General features: G+C 41.6%; 2 protein-coding genes across 2 annotated transcripts; one reads left to right on the top strand and one right to left on the bottom strand.

Annotated features, from left to right (window-relative positions):
• Positions 1-1,393: 1,393 nt before the first annotated feature.
• On the top strand, positions 1,394-9,570 carry LOC121601687. Its single transcript, XM_041930500.1, has 5 exons — positions 1,394-1,445; positions 3,221-3,778; positions 3,831-3,911; positions 3,970-4,319; positions 9,553-9,570. The coding sequence occupies exons 1-5, from the start codon at positions 1,394-1,396 to the stop codon at positions 9,568-9,570; spliced, it is 1,059 nt and encodes a 352-aa protein (XP_041786434.1).
• Positions 9,571-19,367: 9,797 nt separating this feature from the next.
• Positions 19,368-23,079, bottom strand: LOC121601686. Its single transcript, XM_041930499.1, has 5 exons — positions 22,426-23,079; positions 21,951-22,341; positions 21,560-21,867; positions 20,369-21,433; positions 19,368-19,384 (listed from the first exon to the last, which is right to left on the bottom strand). The coding sequence occupies exons 1-5, from the start codon at positions 22,586-22,588 to the stop codon at positions 19,368-19,370; spliced, it is 1,944 nt and encodes a 647-aa protein (XP_041786433.1). The 5' UTR covers positions 22,589-23,079.
• Positions 23,080-23,587: the final 508 nt, after the last annotated feature.

Raw genomic sequence — 23,587 nt, 5'->3', positions numbered from 1 at the left:
AAAGAAATACATATTAGTAGTCATCGATGCCTTCACTAAATTTACGAAAATGTATGCAACTCGCTCAACAAATGCCCAAGAGGTCTGTAATATCCTCAACCAATACATGTCATACTATAGCCGCCCAAAGCGAATCATTACCGATCGTGCTACGTGTTTCACTTCTAACCAATTTGAAAATTTCCTCGAACATAATGGTATTCAACACATCTTAAATGCCACAAGTTCCCCCCAAGCTAATGGGCAGGTTGAAAGAGTCAATCGCGTTCTTCGTCCTATGCTTAGTAAGCTCTCGGACTTTCATGATCATAGCGATTGGAGTTCTCAATTACGATCAGCAGAATATGCTTTGAACAACACTAAACATGCGTCTACAAACTTTACTCCTTCTATTCTTCTTTTTGGCATCGAACAGCGAAGTTGCGAAGTGGATGAATTGGAGGAATTTCTGGATGAAAAGAATATTCTAAATGTAAATCGACCACTGATCGAGATCCGTCATAAAGCTTCAGAAAATATAAAACGATCACAGCAGATAAACGAAAATTACTTCAATAAAAATCATAAACCTGCTACCAAATTCCAAAAAGGTGATTTTGTAGTTATACGTAACGTTGACACTACCACGAACACTAACAAAAAACTGATTCCAAAATATAAAGGGCCATATGTCATTCATAAAGTTTTACCAAGCGATCGGTACGTTATCAGAGATATAGATGGTTGTCAGGTAACTCAAATGCCATACGATGGTGTGTTAGAAGCGAATAAACTAAAGAAATGGATAGAACCATGCTTGCGTGTTTAGGCTAATGATGATTAACGGCAACATTTACCTTAGATTAGTTTAAGAACTAGGCTAGGCTTAAATTGAGGGCAATTAAATGTTCAGGATGGCCGAGCTGTAGGCGAATGTGGATCATAAACGTCAACCTCATACATCAACTGTCAATCGAATAATGTCCAAACCTTGTACAAATGTAAAATCTTGGCAACCCGGCCGAGCTGTCAGAAAAAGAGAATAAAAAGGGGAATTCACGTTGTGTACGCAGTTGGAGAAGCACGTGTAATTCTGTGTCTTATGTCCTTCAGTCCTTAAGAATATTTTATATGACGTTGTTTACAACTGTTTCTCACGTAGGCCTACTAAGTAAGATGATAATACGCAAATTAAACGAAACTAATTATACTATTCCGGAAGTAGGCAATCTCGTGACACATCTTAAAGAAGGCGTAAAAAACGTTTGGAAATTTATTCCAATAATCAAATGATAGCAAAATCTATGTTATTGGATCCTAGGATAAAAAACAAGGTTTCCATGAATAATCCTTAAAATATCGTGAAACATACGAACTTATTATACAAGAGTTGATTCCGTTTCAAACTCCCTCAATGAATGCACAAGAACCACACAATATAGACAGTGAGGCAAACTTGTTACTTGGTGAGTTCATAACATGGGTTAATAACGCAGAATGCGAGATTGAAAGCCCTATAGAATTAGCAACAAATGAGCTAAATAGCTTGCTTAAAATAAGAAACATAGACATAAAAAATGATCGTTTGGAATGGTGGAGAGTTCATAGTTCAAAATATCCGTCAATTTATGCACTCGCCAAAACAATTATTTGTATTCCGGGAACATCTGTACCATGTGAAAGATTATTTTCAAAAGCTGGACAGATTTATTCAGATAAGCGTTCTAGATTACTTCCTAAAATATTTAAAGAAATTAATTTTATTCAGCAAAATGTGGATATATTTTTAAAAAAAATATTTAGTTTTTGGATTGAATTTAGGTTAGCCTAAGAGTGAAATAAAGTGTTAGTATGTATGATGTATTTTTTATAAATTTTCTCTTAAATTAAAAATTTATAAATTAGAAATGTAACACCATGGACTAAACATATCAACAAATACATAAAAGTAAAGTTTTGTTCGAGCATCCGCATTATTTATTTAAAATAAAAGACAGTTCAAAATTTAATTCTTTGTGTGACCGACAGTGCGACTGACCTACCGCACGCGTTCAGTTCCTCATACTGAACGAACTACACCGCACGCGTTCACTGAAAATAATCAAATTGCCCAAGCCTAAAACATAGCTTTCAAAGTGGCCCGCATCGGCGAATCTGCAATAAAAGCCCGAAGAACCATTGGCACCAACTTATGCTTAAACTGAAGGTCTCTTTTTTGGAGATCGTTTATTTCCTTCACCAAAGGATTCAAAAATTCTCCAATACTATGGGGTATCTTCGGGCCTCCATAAGTTCCAATGACATATGGTGGATCTTTTGATAATTCGACCACCCTTATTTGTATTGGCCAAAGCTGTTTACGGGAACTTCTAAAAAGTGGAAGCCCGTCGATAGAAACATCGATGGTAAATATGGCCGGTTCAGGATCAATATCTCTGTAATATACACACATCGAATGAGAAATTCCATTTAGTACCAATGTGTTTGAAAAATACTTACTCAAAATATTTAAGAAGCACTTTTTCTATGCCACGGTACCATAATTTACCCCCATTAATTGGTGTAATTTCTGATTGAATATCAGCTTCAGATTTTAGCAAAGTTCTTTTTGTTTTAGGGACCTTAGCTTTAAAGAACTTCCTGAAGATGGCAAGGAAGCCCTCTGTCAAAAAACGTAAAGCACGGCCAAGAATTATGAGATGCACAAGTGCATCTGTGGTGACACAACGTGTAACCGCTTCTTAAGACGCGTTACGCATAGCAAACACATACAGAACGCATCGCGCGTAACGTGTAGCACTCTTTCACTCACTAACACTAACAATAGCAAACGATTGCACTACTACCATTAGATATAGGATTAGAATTATTTTTTATATTAGAAATAAAATCATTCTACGAGTGACCACCAAGCGAACAACACGCCAACTCATTACGTGCACCCGAAAGTAGTGAAATCAGCTAGAACATTCCCATAACTGGTGACCCCGATTGAACAAATATCAAAATACGTTTATCCGAAACGTAACGTAGCAATCGCGAGTAATCATTTCACAGTGACAGCTTTTCATTTGCATTTCGCTCGCCGCGTTTTTAAGTTTAATAATTGAACATTGACCATCAAGTGTCGACCGCGTGCGAAACAAAATTACGACCAACAACGAAGTTGAACAAAATGGTGCGCTGATTGTGAAAAGTGAGGCAAGTGAAGCTACAGTGATTGCCAAAATAAATTTTCCAGACTTCGACCAAGCGGATATTGAAACCTGGTTCATATGCCTTGAAGCCTCTTTTCACGTCAACGGCATTAAACTGGACAAGTTTAAGTTCAACACAGTGATCGTCGCTCTTGGTTCACGAGCAAAATACGTGCATTCAGTCATCAAGCAGTGTCAAAACGAAAATAACAGCAACAAGTATGAAACACTAAAGGAAGCTGTTATCGCTCATTTCCAACCATCGGAAACACAGCGACTGAGCAGTTTGCTGTCCGGCATGTCCCTTGGAGACCAGAAACCCAGCGTTTTGCTGTCCGAGATGCGCCGCTTAGGAGGAGCAGGTTGTACCGACAACATCCTGACCAACTTATGGTTGCGAGCCCTGCCCAACACAACTCGTGCCATCATCGCTGCCATGCCAACCGTAACACTGGACGACCAGGCAAAAGTTGCTGACAAGATTCTGGAGGCACCCCGCGAGCAGATTTCCTCTATTCAACATCGAGGAGATGGAGCTACGATAAATTCGCTGGAACAACGTATCGAAGCCCTTACGCAACGCTTAGATGAAGCACTAACAGGTAACCCTCACAGACGGAACCGTTTTACTAATACACGTTCTCGTTCTTGCAGCCGACGGGATGGAACGCCAGCCAGAAATAAACGTGGCTGGATCTGCTGGTTTCATTTCCGGCACGGTTCTCAAGCTCGCAAGTTCGAAAAACAGAAGGCTGACAACCCGAACGTACCGTGTATTTTTTTCGACGGGAAGATCGAGGTGTACTCTCGACCGCGATCGATGTAAGCCCTAACCCGCAAACCGCCCACGCCGCTGCTGCATCTGCCAGCAATCCTGCGTCCGCCACGGACAACGACAGCAGCGACAACAATCGCTTACAACGCATACACATACACGACCCGAAAACATCGAATCGATTCCTTATCGACACCGGAGCGGACGTTTCTGTTGTCCCACCAACCTTAAGAGAACGTAACTCACCAAAACACTCACAACAGCTGTTTGCCGCGAACGGTACCCCAATACACACGTACGGTACCAAGCGTATCACTGTCGATCTCGGCCTACGACGATCCTTTGTGTGGGTGTTTGTCGTCGCAGATGTAAAGTCGCCAATCATAGGTGCCGATTTCTTAAAACATTACGATCTCCTTGTCGATCTCCGGCGATGCAAACTGATCGATAACACGACCCGTTTTGAAATCGAAAACATTAACGCAGTGACCGAACCTGCTATTACCACATTCGACATGAATTCACCGTTTTCTGACATTCTTACCGAATATAAGGACATAACTGTTTTAAACATGAAGCACAAACCAACCGAGGCGAACACCGTCCATCAGATAATCACTAACGGACCACCCGTTTTTTGTCGACCACGACGATTGCCCATCGACAAATTAAAAGAAACCAAGGCTGAATTCCAATTTTTAATGGAACAGGGGATTTGTCAACCCTCTAAAAGCAACTGGGCAAGCGCTTTACATCTTGTAAAGATAAGAAGTATCCCTCCGTCAATGAGCTACAATGGCCAAACTAGTATCGATACATCCGATATTTGCAACACTCTCGCCAATCGTTTCGCTGATGCATTCACCCTTCCTGTTCACAATCCTAACACACTAGCAGAGGCCACCCGCAATACTCCATCGGATGCTATCGATTTTATTATACCCACAATTGACGAAGCATTAATTGCGCGCAAACTCAACGATATAAAACCATCTACATCATCTGGACCTGACAATATTCCCGCATACATATTGAAGCACTGCCGTCAATCACTCGCACCCATTCTTGCCAAAATATTTAATGATTCCCTTATGCGTGGCACGTATCCTGAGTCCTGGAAACACGCGCGAATGATTCCTATCCATAAAAAAGGCAGTCGACTTCATGCTAGTAATTATCGTGGCATTGTATCCCTATGCGCTTGTGCAAAGGTGTTTGAGCTCATTCTATACAATCCGCTACTCACAGCAGTTCAAAACTATATGAGCCCTAGTCAGCATGGATTTCTCCCAAGGAGATCTTCCACCACAAATCTTGCTGAATTTGTTGGCTACTGCTTCGACAACATGGATCGTGGTACTCAAGTTGATGCAGTATATATCGACTTCAGGGCTGCGTTCGATAGTATTTCTCATGATATTCTACTTTCGAAGCTAAAAAAACTCGGTTTCCTCGACTGGCACATCACCTGGCTGCGTTCATATTTAACTGGTCGTTCGTACTACATAAGTATAGGATCTCATCGTTCTCACTCTTTCACCAGCTCCTCCGGTGTGCCTCAAGGGAGTAATTTGGGACCGCTACTCTTCCTCATCTATATTAATGATCTATCTTTCGTTTTACCGCCAGGCCAACACCTAATGTACGCCGACGATGTAAAAATATTCGCTCCAGTTAGAAACGACAGTGACTGTGTACGCCTTCAAACGATCCTTGAGAATCTGGATAGCTGTTGCAGCAGAAACGCTCTCCAAGTGTGTGCTGATAAATGCCAGTGTATATCATTCAGCAGAGCCCGTCACCCCATCACGTTTACATACACTATGCTCAACACGGCTTTGGCTCGCACGACATGTATCCGTGATCTGGGGGTGCTACTCGATCAGAAGATGTCATTTCGCCCTCACATTGATAGCGTTGTTGCGAAGGGAAATCAGCTACTTGGTTTAATTACGCGGACCTGTAGCGAGTTTACCGATCCCATGTGCGTCAAGTCGATCTTCTGTGCCATCGTAAGGTCGTGCCTGGAGTACTGCTGTCCGATCTGGTGCCCGCTTGGCGTTGGTGACATCAATCGCCTCGAAGCCATTCAACGGAGACTCACCAGGTACGCGGTTCGACTCCTTCCATGGCAATCCCACCACGCTCGGCCCACCTACCATCAGCGGTGTCTGCTTCTCGGACTTGAACCACTCTGCTCTCGACGTAAAACGCCCAATGCCTTTTCATATTTCGGCTCCTTAACGGAGAGATCGATTCCCCGGCATTACTAGCCAGCATCAATTTGTTCGCTCCCTGTCGGATTCTTAGATCCAATTTCCATCTCCGTGTTCCGCGTACCCGCAACAACCATAGCCAGGGACACCCTATTATACGTATGTCCCTCGAGTTCAATGAAGTGTTAGATTTGTTCGATTTTAGTATGTCTACTTCCACGTTCAAGGAGAAATTGCGTCTACGTCACATGTAATGTTTGCTTATAACTAGATGTTTATTTATATGCTCCTTAATTTAATTATAAGGTTGCCGATTAGACATGATGATCCGTCGGTTTATATATATGAAATAAATAAATAAATAAATAAATAAATAAAAAAATCGAACGGCAAGTGGAGACCATGCGGAGATTATCGGAATCTTAACGCGATCACCATACCAGACCGATACCCAGTACCGCATATTCAGGATTTTTCGAATATCCTGCACGGCAAAACAATATTTTCATGTATTGACTTACAAAGGGCATATCATCAGATTCCAGTAGCCCCAGAAGATATCCCAAAGACGGCCATAACGACCCCTTTCGGACTTTTCGAATTTAAATACATGACCTTTGGCTTAAGAAACGCAGGACAGACTCTACAAAGGCATTTGCACGCTATCTTAGGCGACCTCGATTATGTTTTTCCTTACGTAGATGATCTATGCATAGCTTCAGAGAACATAGAACTGCATAAAAGGCACCTTCGTGAAGTTTTTGAACGCTTGAAACAGAATGGTCTCGTCATAAACGCAGCTAAATGTCAAATAGGCCAACAAGCTGTGGATTTTCTCGGACACAGAGTCACAGCCGAGGGTATACAACCGAAACTCGCCAAAGTTCAAGCCATTATTGATATACCTAGACCCATTAACGCCAAGGAACTGAAAAGATTTCTAGGTGCCATAAACTTTTATCGCCGATTCATACCACGCGCAGCTGAAAACCAACGCATCCTACAGGCAATGATATCAGGCAACATAAAAAACGACACGACTAGCCTCGAATGGAATGACACTACAAACGACGCATTCCTAAAGTGCAAACAGGAACTATCAAATGCTACTCTGCTTGCACACCCTTCACCTGAAGGAACACTAGCCCTTGATGTGGATGCCTCGAATACGTGCATCGGTGCCGTTCTTCATCAGATCACCGAAAAGGGACTACAACCACTTGCATTCTTTTCACGCAAGCTGAGTGAGAGCCAACAAAAGCTAAGCACGTATGATCGCGAGCTAATCGCGATGTACGAAGCAGTAAAGCACTTTAAAGATACCGTACAAGCCCGAGAGTTTTGTATTTATACAGATCATAAACCGCTCGTCACCGCTTTTCAGCAGCGCCCAGAAAAGGCTACACCTACACTGCAACGCAGACTTAGCTACATAAGCGAATTTACAACCGATATTCGGCATGTAGCGGGTGATGCGAATAAAGTTGCCGACATGCTGAGCCGCATTAACACAATTACTGCAATAGATACAATAGACTACAATCGCATGGCTAAGGAACAGAAAACCGATCCAGAACTCAAACATTTCCTAGAAAACCCACCAACAAATACTTGCGTTCATCTTAAACAATTAAAATCACCTCTAGCCGATACTCCCATATATTGCGATATATCCACAGAGGCGATTCGCCCTTTCGTACCAAAGCAATTTAGAAAGCAGATTTTATAAAAAATTCATAGCACATCACACCCTGGTATACGTGCTACCACTCGTTTGGTATCTGACCGCTTCATTTGGCCTTCTCTTCGTCGAGATTGCAAAGCATTTGTAACGAATTGTATGCCATGCCAGAAATCAAAAATACAACGCCATAACAAATCGCCAATTAATCAAATCAAAACGCCTGATCGCCGATTCGCACACATCCATATGGATCTCATAGGACCCTTACCGCCATCTGAAGGCAATTTATATTGTCTTACCATCATCGATAAATTTACCAGGTGGCCCGAGGTTTACCCTATACCTAACATGACCGCACACACCGTAGCGCGTGCTTTCATCAATGGTTGGATTTCGCGATTTGGTGTACCGACGAATATTACAACCGACTGTGGCAGGCAATTCGAGTCAGAGCTTTTCCGTACCCTTACAAGTATGCTTGGCATAACACACTTGCGCACTACCCCATACCATCCGCAAGCAAACGGACAAATCGAGCGTACACATCGACAGCTCAAGGCAGCTATAATGTGCCACCAAAACTCGAGGTTGACTGAAGTCCTACCTATCGTCCTCTTAGTCATGCGATCTTCTCTGAAAGCAGATTTAAATGCAACGGTTGCTGAGTTTATTTACGGCGTACCACTTCGACTACCTGGTGAATTTTTCGTGCCAAGCGAAGATAAGAGAGCAACATCTGAGTTTGTAACACAGCTGAAGCAGCAAATGTTAAAAATAGCACCAAAACCAACCAGCAACCACAACACACGAGAAGCTCCATTCATCCAAAAGGAGATAGCAACATGCACACACGTTTTCATCCGAGTGGGTGCAATCAAACCGCCTCTAACGCAGCCGTATGATGGACCATACCGGGTGGTCCGACGGAAGAAAAAGGTTTTTATCGTCGAGGTAAACGGAAAGAACGTCCCAGTTTCCATCGACCGCCTTAAAGCAGTATTTACCCAGGCAGAAGATGAAGATTCACCCGCGAAAAATGATCAGCATTCCAATTCACCACCAATTGAAAACCCTCCGTACAAAACACACTCAGGACGCCGTGTTGTGATTCCGAACCGCTATTAAAATCTAAGGGGGAAGTAGTGTGGTGACACAACGTGTAACCGCTTCTTAAGACGCGTTACGCATAGCAAACACATACAGAACGCATCGCGCGTAACGTGTAGCACTCTTTCACTCACTAACACTAACAATAGCAAACGATTGCACTACTACCATTAGATATAGGATTAGAATTATTTTTTATATTAGAAATAAAATCATTCTACGAGTGACCACCAAGCGAACAACACGCCAACTCATTACGTGCACCCGAAAGTAGTGAAATCAGCTAGAACATTCCCATACATCCTTCAAATTCAAATTTTTCATGAATTCGAAGCGATCATTGGCATCAGTCACAACATCTGCCGAATCATAGATATCTTCAAATTCATGAAAATTGTTCGATGTCGTGGTTGCGTTTGATGTTGTTGTAGTGGTAGATGTTGTTGGCTCTGCCGAACTACATCCTGCAAACAACAATTCCAAATCTTCTGGTATAACTTCTAGAGATGAAAATAAAAGGGAATATTAAAAATGATGGTTTGTATGTACCAAGGGCCGGACTAAACCTCGCCTAACATGGATCCTGAATTCCAGATTATACCCAACAACTAAACGGATCTTTTCCTTAAGAAATTAAATCCCCCCTCGCCACACATTGTTTCTACTTACCCACTCCAAGGTCCGGCAAGGTTCTACTTGAAGCCGTTTCAAGCGTGATGTTTAATGCATCGACGTTCCTTTCGACCTCATCCATCAACCGAGCCCGCTTCTTATAAAAAATTCCCGTGTGTTTCGAACGCTTAGACATGATGGTTTATTCTAAAATAGATTTAAGTATAATTTATTAATAAATACGAGAATGCAGCAAACCGAACTTACCGCATTAGAAAATGGAACATAATTAAACTGTCAAAACACACGGTGAAAACAACTTCTTCGTGAACAAGAATCAAGCTAAGACTAGAAGAAGCAGCACAAAGTGAGTTCACACGAGAAAATAACAAAAAACCAAGCAAATCATGGAGTAAGAACAAATGTAATCGCGCGACAAAGCAGAACTTGGACCAAAATGGTAAAAAATATCGCGGAGGTAGGGAGACCACGCAAACAATAAGACCCCAAATTTTGAATGATTCAGGCCGAGGGGTATGAGGATGCTTGAGGAAGCAAGGAGAAACGCGCTGCGATGAGAGTTCGCATTCTGTTTTACACGCGCGCTTCACTAACACCAATACAAATACCGTGCTTTGACGAGCCGTCTGTGAATGTGTGTGTCTGCTTTCAGCGAGCTCAATAACTTGGAGATGCTCGTCACATCGTGTTGTCTCGCTTACACTACAGCATCGAACCATCGCTCCGTATGTCCCCGCTCCTACGCGTACAAAACCACCAGTACAGCGCGACGCTTTGCCGGAGATGGTTGTGCGCGTTTTGTTTTAAGTCCCGCGCGTAGTGTTTGTGCGCTGATGCGCATTTCGTTCAAAGTCTCGTGCGCTGGTGTGTTATGGTGAAGTGTGAAGGGAACAAACAATGTGCACAGACGCACATGCAGTGCGTGGATCGTCAGGTAAGAATTTGCTGAACAGAGGCAACGCAGATTGTCGCCAAGTTTCCCGCAGCCTGGCTCGACCCGGTACATTACGGTACGACGCCATTCGTGAGCATGAAGGATTCTAAATGTGTTGTGAAAGTGTACGTTATGTTTCAATAAAGTGTTGAATGTTATAAAAAATGACCGTGTTTGTGTTTGTTGTTAGAATAAGTGCGTATTTGCGATCGTGGCAAATGCATGACAGAAAACGAGAAACGAAAGAAACAAATATCTTCGGATGTGTTGGTAGCATGACTGGAAAGAACACGAACACATTGACAACAGCAGAGCGCACCGTGCGTTACGGGCGGGGAGGGGGAGGGCACGCACGATGGTGTAACCCATTGGTCGAAGAGACACTGTATTTCGCTAGCGTCACTCAAATCACTCAAAAAATACACTCATTTTGCCGGACGGGAGTAGCATGACTGGAAAGAACACGAACACATTGACAACTGCAGAGCGCACCGTACATCCCGGGTGGGGAGGGGGAGGGCTCGCGCGAGGTGTAACTCATTCCTCCAAGAGTAACTGCTAACGGGGGATGGTACTCAAATCACTCAAAAAATACACTCATTTTGACAGACGGGCGGGGATGGTACTCAAATCACTCAAAAAATACACTCATTTTGACAGACGGGTTGTCTCACCGTGAGTGATGGTGTTCTCGGTAAATCTTAGTGTTTCAGAACGCCCGCTTAGCAAAATGTCGCGCGACATGCATGTTTCAAATCGATGCTTGTTAACATTTTATTTCAAGCATCCTGAGTGACCCAGCGTGAGTGCTGAGCGCACCTCCCCTCATTCTCAATGCCGCGTTTTTGGTTAATCCTCGCTCCCACCCTTTCTTTCCTACTCATCAACGTACCCACCATTCCCGCGAGCGTAGGCCGACCAAAAAATTCCAGGAAATTCCTACAGTAAGTGTGCAGTTTTTTATTCACAGTACTGTTTGGCAAAATATAAATTCTTGATGGCGCGTACTGGCGATCAAATCGTTAGCTGCTTGATCCACCGATGGTACGTGCTGTTGGAAGAGAAACACTTGCTGTTTGATGCGTTTGCCTGAGGAATGAAAGATATATTGAGCATTAGAATGGTAAACAAAACTAGTATTATTTAAAACTTACCGATCACGAAGATATTTTAAATTAAACGGCGACTCTGTATGCCCTATCCATCTGCTTTGATCTGTTATCAGGAGCTTTGGTAATGAAATAGCTACGTGTGATGGAAAATAATAGAAGATTAAACAAACATTGAAAGCAGTACGATTGTTAGAACACAAACATCATTTAGAAGATTCTTCTTCTTATGCATGCACTTACCCGTAGATCATGTAACAAAACAAACTGCATTTACGCCTGCGTTGACATCTTTCACGATTAACTTAACCACTTTTCTATTATCATTTCATAATTTTCGCTGCATCTTCCGGCACCGATCCTTCCAAAATGAAATTTGCATTCGTTCTGGCAATGAGTTTCGAACGATCACAACACAGCGCGAGAGTGAAGAATACAAAGTAAATGGCACTATGTACAAGTGTTGATCATATGGTCAAAATAGAGTATAATGGAATTTATTTTACTTCAAATGAATTTAATTTATTCTGATTTACATTTCAACAATTGTTATCAGCCTAGTTGTGACCGTTTAAAATTTTGATGAAGTGAAAACATCATTACCAGATAAATGAAACGATAATCGACGCTTTTTGACCATATCGAATTATGATCGTCTTTACACATAGTGTCATCTCTTGCGCTTCAGGGTCTCACGCTCAGAGCAAAAATTCTCCCATCTTCGCAACGGTGGGTGCGTTCAGCTTTGGAGGGCGGGAGGAGTGCGAGTGTGTGTCTCATGCACACAGCGAAATTTTGGTCAACACCTCGATGGTGGGAGCGTTTTTCCATGGGATGGGGTAGTGGAGTACGAGTGTGTCGCATGATTCCTTCAAAACTAAGGCCAGGGGTAGCGAGAGGCATTAAAATGAGTTACTCTTTGCCAAGCGGGCGTGCTGCGTTTGGTGGTATATGTGATCCAGTGTATGGTGAGTGGCTTCGTGGTGCGCTATGGGGTGATAAAATGAATGTTTGAGTTCGTGTTGCGCTATGTGATGATGAAATGAATGTTTCCGTAGCAATAGACGATGCGCAATCTCAAATTGCGCATATATTTAACTGTCAAACGGCCCGATTTGATATATTTATCTGTCAAAAAATATTTATATATCTCGGACATATAAATCTCGAAAATGTATGCGCAATCTTAGCGCAATCTTGGAATAATACGTTTGTTTAGATATAGCGGTAGGTATTGAAACGAAAAAATATGAGATGAGCGTTGATTTTTGAGCCAAAAATCTAATTATATTTTGATTTCAGCCATGAAGAACAAATCGCCGAACGTGCCGAATCGCCGGAACTATGTAAAATTGGTTAACATATAATCATTCTGTTTTTTATACCGGTGTTTTTGTAGTGGAAGCAATGCTTGGGTGTTTTTTGCAGCTTTATTTTTCCTTAAATGATATATGTTCAGTGTTTGTGATTTGTGTATACGGTTTTACTCAGGAAATTTAGAAATATGGGCAATGATTGCATAATTATTCAATTTCGATTATTTTCCGGCTTGGAAAAAACATCACCTCTGCTGCTTCTCCAGCTACGGGTGATTTTTTTAAACGAAAGCTGCTTTGCAGTTTGTTCAAAAAATTTGTAAAAATTGTAGATAGTAAAAAAGTCAAATTATAAAAATTGTTAAAAGTTTAAATAGTAAAAATAGTAAATTGTAACAATTGTAAATTGTAAAAATTGAACTAATTTAATGTACCTAGCTAGTCTTTATTTTTACAGGAATAAACCATTGAACTGAAATGTTTTATTTGTACATTGCAGCTCTTTGAGAACTGACCTGGCTGTACCATGGAATGTTATGTTTCTTATTAGTCCGCATACACTAATAATGATTTGGAATCCTGTAATGTAGGTTATGCGGTTTTGGTCTTCTTCCAAAAGGAAATCTTTCTTCTAATTCGGAATACCAACTATTCCTTCTGGCCCTGCTTTCCTACACCATTGTTGCTGCAACCTCTACCCCAACTGCTACAATGGAAGCTATTGCTGTTGCCGCTGCGATTAAAAAAATGTTTCTCATTTTTACAGGAACGTTTATGTATATTTAAATATTAAATATTACAGCTCTTTCGAGTTAGAGGACTAATAATGGAAGAAAACTGCTGCATCTTCCGGGCCATCAAAATAACAACGGGGTCATGGGGATGGTGAATGATAAGTAATAGAGCCGACATTAATCTTTTTTTTATTATTGATTTGCTTCCAGAACGTTGAGAAAAGCCTTCGGCTAATTGCCGAGGTGGAGAGACGGCCTGCTTTATGGCAAAAGCGGACTGAATTTATAAAAAAAGGTATTCGGCGAAGGGATGCGTGGACCGAGATTGGTGGACTCTTGGACCTCACCGTCGAAGAGGCGAGCTACCAGTGGAGGAAGCTGCTGACCAGCTACCGGACTTACAAGTCCAAGCTGCGTAAAAGTCAGCAAAGCGGAGCAGGTACTAATCAAATTTAAAATAATATGAAAGTGTTCAATGACATAATTTTATCATTCGTAGCGGCTGAGGACGTTTTCCAGCCAAGATGGTTCGCCTTCGACGCGATGAGGTTCCTCGATGATACCATGAAGCACGGCACGCATCTCGATACGGTAAATTGTTTTTTTTTTTTATTTATCTGTAAATTTTATATTTCACTGCGAGTTAAGGGCGGTCCTGTGGCACAGCAACAACATGCCCGTCATGGGTTGAAGCCTCATATGGACCGTTCCCGAATAGCAAGGACTCCCAGCTGCGTTGTACTGAATTAAGCATTAAAAGTCTGTCGGCATGTTCGCGTAGGACGTTTACGCCAATGTTTTTAAATTTGATAAGCTCCGTAGCGCGTTACTATCAAATTTTATTTCATACGGTATTTTGTTTTGCTCAACCCGTGAAGCTTTTGTGGAATGAGTATAACAAAAAAGTTGTATTAGTACTTCTGTTGCTAGTTCATATTTCATTATACTCACAAAGGAATTCATTTTTGAAAAAAAAACCAACTAGCATAGAACAACTGATTGAGCGTTCAAAACAAACAATTCTTAATACAGGAGCCTGAATCATACGTGTAGGAAACTACAATACACATGTGTTGATGTGGTGTTTCTAAAACGATCGCAAAGAAATCGTTTTATCTGAATAACTTGCCAAGCGTGATTCACGTTGAACCATTCTTTCATCTAAACAATGGTGGGTGGACAATTCATAGGTACAAGTAAATATATAAATAAATAAATAAATAAGTGTACTAGCGACGATGTGGGTTAGCATATTATTCATATAATGTGTAATTGCATATAATCTACGCACATTCTACGATTTAATAACTACTAATCAGCTTAATAAATGGCACATACAAAGAGTTGTATTGTTTTAATGATTAAGTTGATTATTATACTTAAGATCATGTGCAATGTAATAACGTATATTCAACAAGTCGTTTGGCTTGCGACAGGGTATGCCTTGTAGTCCGCTTATTGTAGCTGGAGCTCTCTCGCCTTCAACAAAACGCCCATTGACGACCCTGTCAAAAGATGAAGGGCGAGTGTATGTATTGCGTGAAGCACTCTGTCGAAGAAAAGTAGACGAGAAAAAGTATGCGCCAAATGTAGTGAGAATGAACACATTGAGGAGTGCAAGGACCAGAAATGCGTATCTTGTGGAGGAGATCACCATACACTTGACAAACAATGTCCAGTGTTTGTGGATGAGATGGAGATACAAAAATAAAAACAGTAAATAAAATAACATACGGAGAGGCAAGAAAAATACGCAGATCACAATGCCCGAGTATTCCAAGAATATTCACTAACGGACAAACATACGCTCAAAAAACAAAAATAACAGATAACAAAGAAAATAGAAGCCAAACAGAAAGTAGTAAAAAAACATATTCAAAAAAAATAATGATTCAAAACACAACATATACAGAAAATAACAAAAATAATGAAAATATAAAAGAAAACAAAACACAAGAAAAAACACAAAAAGAAAATAACACAACAGAAGAAACAGTAAACACTAACAATACAGAAAAAACCATTCACATCAGTGAAACTAGACTATCAATGAACACGCCTATAGACGTGGCACAACTAGATTTAGAACAAATTTTAATACAACATGAAAACGGTGAACTAATCCCACTGCAACATGACAAAAAATAATAGAAAAAATAAGATTAAACAAATGTAAAAAGAACGAAAAAAAAAACAAAATATAAGTTGATATCCCTTTTCTCCATAAAAAAAAACAATATAAAAAAACAATATAAAAAAAACAATAGTAAAAAAAATCAAAATAATCAATTAAATGAATAACTTAAATATCCTACAAGCAAACGTACAAAGCTATAGAAAAAAACAAAGATGAAATAGAACACATAATGTTGTAACCGTTGTAGGGTTCCGCCGAACTGTCAGCCAAGCGCATCGCAGATAGGACAAAAAATAGTTTAAATAGGGAACGAACGGCAGTTTCTGCCCCTTTCAGTAAAACGAATTCACCGAGAGAGCAAGCCACAAAACGCCTAAAATAAAAACTAATTTTTTGGCACCCCGTCTAAGCCTAAAAAATTCGGTTTCTTTGTTAGTTTCTAACATTCCAAAAAATTAGTGCTAAGCTAATTTTCATCGCGTGTGGTGTTAAAGTATATCGGTGAAGTGATACTGCGCTGCGATACCCAATTCTCGCGATCGCGATTGTTCCCGTGTGGTGGTATAGGAGAGCTGTAGTGCGGTGAAAGGTGAAATGGAGCAGGCGAAAGATTCGTGCAAAGTCGGGCAGGATTGCAACTCTACCCCCGTAATGAGCCCGACAATGGGACGTGATGGCGCTCGGTCCATTGCAGCGTCAACGAGCCCCATCCTAGAGCAGGAATCGGCGGTATCCCGGTGGTAGCGGGCACGAGCCAGTCTGTATCAGAAGGGCAGGTGCGAGGCAAGACAACGTCGGATACTAGCTCCAGAGCGCCAGGATTAACCGCTGGTAGCTTTGATGGTGAATCCTACCGAAGCCACGTAGGCGGAACAAGGGACGACAAACGAGTGGAAGGTGAAATCGTTCGTATGCCAGCGCACGAACGACGACAGCGAGTAGCGGAGATTGAACGTGAGCTCATCGCACTTCGCGAAATGTGTCAACTCGAAAAGATGGAAGAATGGTGCCGGGAAACGGATCGTTTGGGAGCACCGTCGTTAAATCCGCTTGAGTACGAGGATCGAGCCGCGTTCGAAGAATGGATCCGCGGGATGGAAAGTTCTATGAGGCAGACCGAACGTAGAGTAAATGGCGTCACCAGAGGTCAAGATCCTCGGGAACATCAAAGTAATCATGGCGCGCGAGTTACTTATACGGATGGCGAAGGGACGAGGCGTCTTGCGCGAGCGCCTTGTGACAAATCTGCGCCACTCAATAAAGGGTACGATGAACATGTGGCTTATAATGAACGCGTAGCCCTAAATGAACATGCGTTGCAAAATGAACGAGTGAACTACAATGAGCGCCTGGCGTATGGTGAGAGCGCAGCGTACCCGTCCGGCAAAATGAGTGTATTTTTTGAGTGATTTGAGTGACGCTGTCGAAATACAGTGTCCCTTCGACCAATGATTTACCCACTCACGCGAGCCCTCCCCCACCCCACCCGCAACGCACGGTGAGCTCTGCAGTTGTCAATGTGTTCGTGTTCTTTCGAGCCGCATGCTAAGGTAATAGTGTGCGTGTCATTTTTACACATCCATTTTTTATTAGGCTGACAGCGCATCATTCACAAAACCTGCTTCAAAACGTTTACAACAGCATTAGGACAGTGTTATAAATCGATATATGTTACAGTTTACAGGGTATTACTGAAATAAAAAGATAGAAAGTGTAAGTAATTGTGATAAAAAGTTAAACAACCATAAAATTAATACCTTTTTGTGTTTATGTGCAGCAAAAACATCATGTCTTCACCGGGGAACGAAGCGCGTCTAGTTGAAGGAGACCGGGATGAACTGTTGTTTTGTTTAGGCCGGATCCCGGCTTGTATAGACAACTAGCCACGGCATCTGCTTCATCAACGGTGTCGGCTGCATTCGGTGGTAGTGTTGCTCTTGTGACACGGCCAACCGGAACAGAGCAACGCAACGATGGACAACAGCCGAGTACGGCTGCAAGTCCAACGGTGCAAGCGACTGCTGGTGGTTGTGATACGGTTGTGACACTGCCGTTTGAAATCGTCCGACGCCTTGGTGAGCAGCAACCGACTTCAGTAGCATATTCGCCGTTGCAAGTAGGTGCTGGTGGTGGTGTTGCTGTTGTGACACTGCCGTCCGGAACTGTTCGACGCATTGGGGACCAGCAGCCGAGTTCAGTTGTATATTCTCCGATGCAAGCGGTTTCTGGTGGTGGCGTTGCTACTGTGACACGGCCACCCGGTATCGCTCAACGCAACGACGGACAACAGCCGAGTTCGGCTGCACGTTCAACGGTGCAAGCGGCTGCTGGTGGTCGTGTTGCTACTGTGATGCGGCCGCCCGGTACCGTTCGACGCATCGACGGACAACAGCCGAGTTCAGCTGCACGTTCAACGGTGCAAGCGGCTTCTGGTGGTGGCGTTGCTGTTGGGGCACGGCCGCCCGGAATCGCTCGACACATCGGTGATCTGCAGCCGAGTTCAGCTGCCTATTCGTCGTTGCAAGCGGCTGCCGGTGGAAGTGTTGTTGTTGGTGCACGGCCGCCCGGTACAGTTCGACGCATCGACGGACAACAGCCGAGTTCAGCTGCACGTTCAACGGTGCAAGCGGCTGCTGGTGGTCGTGTTGCTACTGTGATGCGGCCGCCCGGTACCGTTCGACGCATCGACGGACAACAGCCGAGTTCAGCTGCACGTTCAACGGTGCAAGCGGCTTCTGGTGGTGGCGTTGCCGTTTGGGGCACGGCCGCCCGGAATCGCTCGACACATCGGTTATCTGCAGCCGAGTTCAGCTGCCTATTCGTCGTTGCAAGCGGCTGCCGGTAGAAGTGTTGTTGTTGGTGCACGGCCGCCCGGAACCGTTCGACGCATCGACGGACAACAGCCGAGTTCAGCTGTCCATTCGTCGTTGCAAGCGGCTTCCGGTGGTGGCGTTGCTGTTGGGGCACGGCCGCCCGGAATCGCTCGGCGCAACGACGGACAACAGCCGAGTTCAGCTGCACGTTCAACGGTGCAAGCGGTTTCTGGTGGTGGTGTTGCTAGTGTGACACAGCCACCCGGTATCGCTCGGCGCATCGGGGAGCTGCAGCCGAGCTCAACTGCCCATTCGTCGTTGCAAGCGGCGGCTTCCGGTGGTGATGATGCAGTTGTGGCACAGCTGCTCGACTCACTCGTGTCAGATGATATGAGTGTTGATGCGGCTGATTCACAATTGCAAAACACATCGGCTTGTTTTAACGAGAACGAGCCGACGGTGTCTGCTGCACAACCAGAACCGACTGGTATTGTCGGGCGACAGCAACCGTTGGCTTCAGCTGTGCTTTTGCGTGACACAGTTGCAGGGAGTTTGGATTCCCCAAGTATGCCATTGCCCTCCGAGTGCCATGGACATAATTGTTGCGTGCGCTGCCGGAATACGCTCATTAGGTTGGATGCTCGTAACGCACAAATTTTGGTTTATACGATGGACATACTTTCCATCGTACAACCAATGCAAGGAACGCGCAGAAATAATCAGGCCTTTCAACTCACTGTTGTATCGAGCCTTCAAGAGTTCGATGACGTTGAACAAAGATTAGGAGCTGATGAATTTTTTTTCTATTCTTATCTACACAAAATTGATTCTGAGATCGACCGTCAAGATGCTAACAATAGGCTACACCAGGCTATAAATATTTTATTTGAAAAAAAATTCTTTGCTACGTGCAGCTGGGACGGTTCGGCTGGAACAAAAATTCCTTTCGAACGATACATTAATGTATTGCGGCTTATGAAAGCTGTCGCCACTAACCATTTGGGAATCGAAGTGGACATGAATTATGTACATGAATTTTTTAAGCGTAAACTTAAGCATGCACATGAACGCATTAACATGAAAGACGAGCGAAAGAGTGTATGTCATACTAGGCGATGAGAGATGTATTGCTTTTTTTTAAACACGTGTATATACTTTATTATTACCAAATGAGATCAAATTGGAATAGAATAACGAAAAATGTTAATATGCTATGATATTTATTTAATGTTTTTCTGTTTAGTTATGTTTTATCGAACGTGAAAATTAAAAAAAAATACTGTGATCGGGAAATATAAGGGTAAACGTATTTTAGAACTACAAGAAGGAATATTTATGTGATAACTCAGGTTGTGATAATTATGAAAATGTAATGTAATGTAATGTAATGAAACGTTTACTAAAACCTTTTTTTCTATTTTGTTTCATGCAACATAAACATATCGATTTTCAAATATTTATGATTCTAAGACAGTGATAAAATGAACATCGTTAGTACATAGTATTAACATGTGAATAAAAAAGGCCGAAAATAAAACACAAACTTTAACTTCCAATCAAATACATATGCTCGATTTTATTTCTAAAAAATAGTTTAAATTACATTTTACCTCTAATTAGTTAATGTTCTAAGAAATGGAACAAACACTAAACTGCTATTACCTATTTTAATAGCTACTAATTTACACTTTATATCCCTGGGTAAAAATACCATTTCATCGGTACGAAGGTTACATGAATCTTCTTCATATATATCCTTCATAAAAGGTGAAATATAGTACGAGCAGGTTTCGGTTATATAATTGAATGCTCTTCCATTAATTATTATAGTTGAATCTTTTTGTTCTGCGCTACAATATTTAACTATGTAGTTATCATGAGTCAAAAACCAATTGGACTGAAAACCAGGAGAAAGAGTTAATTGTGGATTTATGTGCAATGCTACTCCATTAGTTTTGGTTTTCAAAAATGGAAAAGAGAGATTTGTTCTATTTGATGACGCAGTACTTGGTTTTTGCTCCGATATCCTATTTGCAGCCTGCACCAAAACCTTATGACCGTTTCGAAGACAGTTCTTAACATGCTGGAGCTTACTTTCAAAGGGATAAGATGAAATGGTGTAAAGCGGGCCGAATTTGTCTACATCATCATACACATGCAACAAACTATGTATATTGCTGGTGATGCAATGTTCCCCGTAGATAACACCATAGTCTAAAACGAACTCTTTTAGCAAGCATTTCGCCTCAAGCCAATCATTCTTATACACTTCGGATGATAACAATGTTACCGCACAGTAATATTTCATAAAATGGTCATACTGTACATCTGTTAATACATCCTTCAAAACGATAAAACTCGCGTAATGTAGAAACATTTGGAACTCACTAGCTTTCCACAATCCAATGTCTTCAACAGAACGGAGTTTGCGATGAAACTCTAAAGGAAGTTCCACCTCCTTCAGCAAAGCATCAATCTTGCTTATTGTGTCTTCAGACCACTTGGCACCCCCTCCTAATTTGCCTGATTTCCATCCTTTCAGCATTGTTCTTGTTACGCCGTAGTCAAAGAGGTGCAAACGATCTGCTATAATAATCTGCTTTATGATGTCAAAGTTCTTAAGATCCATGAGAGGCGTTTTTTCCCGATGATGTGCTCCGTAATTTGATTGGACGAAATCTTCATGCGTTCTTGCTGGATGATCCATTCCCGGGAAACATGTAACTCGGTGTGCGCTGTGATATTTTCCTTGCACCGTACATTTTTGGCAACCATGTGTGTGGTTGAAGTAAACTGAACCTGTAGGAATATTTAAAAATATGTATTAATACACCTCATGAGTAAATAAGTTTCAAAAGCCTACGTTTTTTCAATAGAAGAGAAAGCAAATGTATCATTAAATTTAAGAAGATTTTTATAATTTACCTTTTATGAATGCTCGTGCTGGTGAGTCCGCGATGAAAGCTCTAACGTGTATTTCGATTGGCTTATTGGCTATTACAATGCCATTATCCATCAACCCATTTAGCTCGTCGACTAGCGGACGCAGATATTCCTCAACACTCTTTGGTTTCGATTCACCAAAAAAGTTGCCAACCATCAATACTGGAACTTCCGGCATTTCTTGAATGCTCATTAATATGGGCCAAAACTGTTTTCGAGTGCTCTTGTGCAGTGGAAGTTCATCAATCGAAAAGTTCAACGAAAATTTGCTGACTCTTGGTGGTACATCGCTGTAAAGATACAAAATACAGAAAATAAAACATATAATATTAGTAAAAATTTACCATCGTATTTAAGACTATTTCTTTCTTACCGAAAGTGATCCTTGAGGACCGATCGTACCCCAGGGAACCTAAATTCTCCCCCTGCTATAGGGTACGTTTCTTTTCCACATTGCCTTGTCTTAAGCAACGTGCGAGCATCTTTCGGCAGTTGGTAGTCCGTTTTTTTACGTAAAATTTCTAATAGTCCATTTAGCGCTTGATGTGTTTGGTATGTTTTTAATGCCCAATTTCGAATAAGCTCATCAAATGGTTCCTCCTCGTGTTGAGACTCTTGTGTACTGTGTATAGTTTCCTCAGCTTCATCGTAATCTTCGTTGACCTCTTCATATACTTCCATATCGTCGAATGCATCGATAGTAACCCAATCACTCACGTATTCTTCTTGCAAGATGTATTCATCAAATGGACAAGGATGGTTCTCTGCAATGAATAAATAAAAAAAAGTATTATAAATGTGTTTAATTTGCATTGGTCACTAATTAAAATTTTTATTTTTGCACTTACCACAATGCGGGTGTTCACTGAACTCTACATTTGACGTAGCTGTCTGAATATTACTTGGCCCAGCTTCACTACTCTCTCCAAACAATTCAGCATCAAGCTTTTTATTATTGGCTTCTATGGATCTATACGTGGATCCTGACTTGCGCTTGTCTTTGGCCGACATTGTCGTGATTGAGTGAAATTCACGGCACGTTGAATATTTAAAATATACACTTGTATTATTCTGCACTTGTATTATAACAGTATTGCACAAAATTTATAACTGTACAGAGCACGCATAACAACACCGAGTGAAACGACTGCCCGAATCGTATTGACACAAACAAAAATTGCGCGGGTTTTTATAAGACAGAAAAGAGGTAGGATTTTCTATTTTCTTATGTAACGGACTATTTAGTACCTTTATTTTAAGGTACTTATGTAACAGGATAAACACTAGCAGGTGTAATGTTTAGATATTTACCCATTGAATCCTTGTATAAACCAGGGTAATACTTTGATTTTTAGCAACACCATTATGCAGATACACAGGTAAAGAAAATTATTATTACATTTCTCTTGGGCAATGGCTATTTGATCAAAAGAACAAATTAACAGAACAATCTGAACTCATTGGTTGAACTTCGATTCCATGCCAACTATTGAGTATGTGCTTTTTAGTCGGCACGTTTTTCCATACAAAAAAAATGAAATTTTTCACGGCAGGCCATGAGATTTTTGTGAAATTAAAAAAAACCGGTATTCTGATACAAACTATTGAATTCTGACTGTAGTTCAACGCTTATTCGTAGGCATGCTTTTTAATTGAACACTTGATACTTGGTTGACAGTTCAATTTAAAAGCATGCGTTTGTATGGAAAACAGGGTTTGTTAAATTTCAAATTATTTATTTAAAGTTAACCATATGACTGGTCCAGATCGAAATATTTTTTTTTCTTCTTTTGACTCAACAACCGGTGTCGATCAAGGCCTGGCTGTACCACTTGTCGTGTTGGCTTTCAGTGACTTTTGGATAACCCCCCATAGCAGGATAGTCAGTGTTACGTATGGCGGCACGGTCTATTTGGGGCTTGAACCCATGACGAGCATGTTGTTAAGTCGTACGAGTTGACGACTGTACCACGAGACAGGCTTAATTAATTAATTAATTAATTAAATTAT

Source organism: Anopheles merus, unplaced genomic scaffold (assembly GCF_017562075.2).
Source record: "Anopheles merus strain MAF unplaced genomic scaffold, AmerM5.1 LNR4000143, whole genome shotgun sequence".
Lineage (NCBI taxonomy): Eukaryota > Metazoa > Arthropoda > Insecta > Diptera > Culicidae > Anopheles > Anopheles merus.
The sequence above is the reverse complement of the archived record's forward strand: the minus strand, read 5'-3'. Positions and strand labels throughout refer to the sequence as shown.

Coding starts and splice junctions, on each gene's coding strand:
- LOC121601687 (XM_041930500.1), top strand. CDS start 1,394: ATGAATGCACAAGAACCACACAATATAGACAGTGAGGCAAACTTGTTA. Junction 3,779..3,830: donor CTTAGATGAAGCACTAACAG/GTAACCCTCACA, acceptor TCGTTCTTGCAG/CCGACGGGATGGAACGCCAG. Junction 3,912..3,969: donor CACGGTTCTCAAGCTCGCAA/GTTCGAAAAACA, acceptor TTCGACGGGAAG/ATCGAGGTGTACTCTCGACC.
- LOC121601686 (XM_041930499.1), bottom strand. CDS start 22,588: ATGTCGGCCAAAGACAAGCGCAAGTCAGGATCCACGTATAGATCCATA. Junction 21,868..21,950: donor GTCCTCAAGGATCACTTTCG/GTAAGAAAGAAA, acceptor GTATCTTTACAG/CGATGTACCACCAAGAGTCA. Junction 21,434..21,559: donor AGCACGAGCATTCATAAAAG/GTAAATTATAAA, acceptor ATATTCCTACAG/GTTCAGTTTACTTCAACCAC.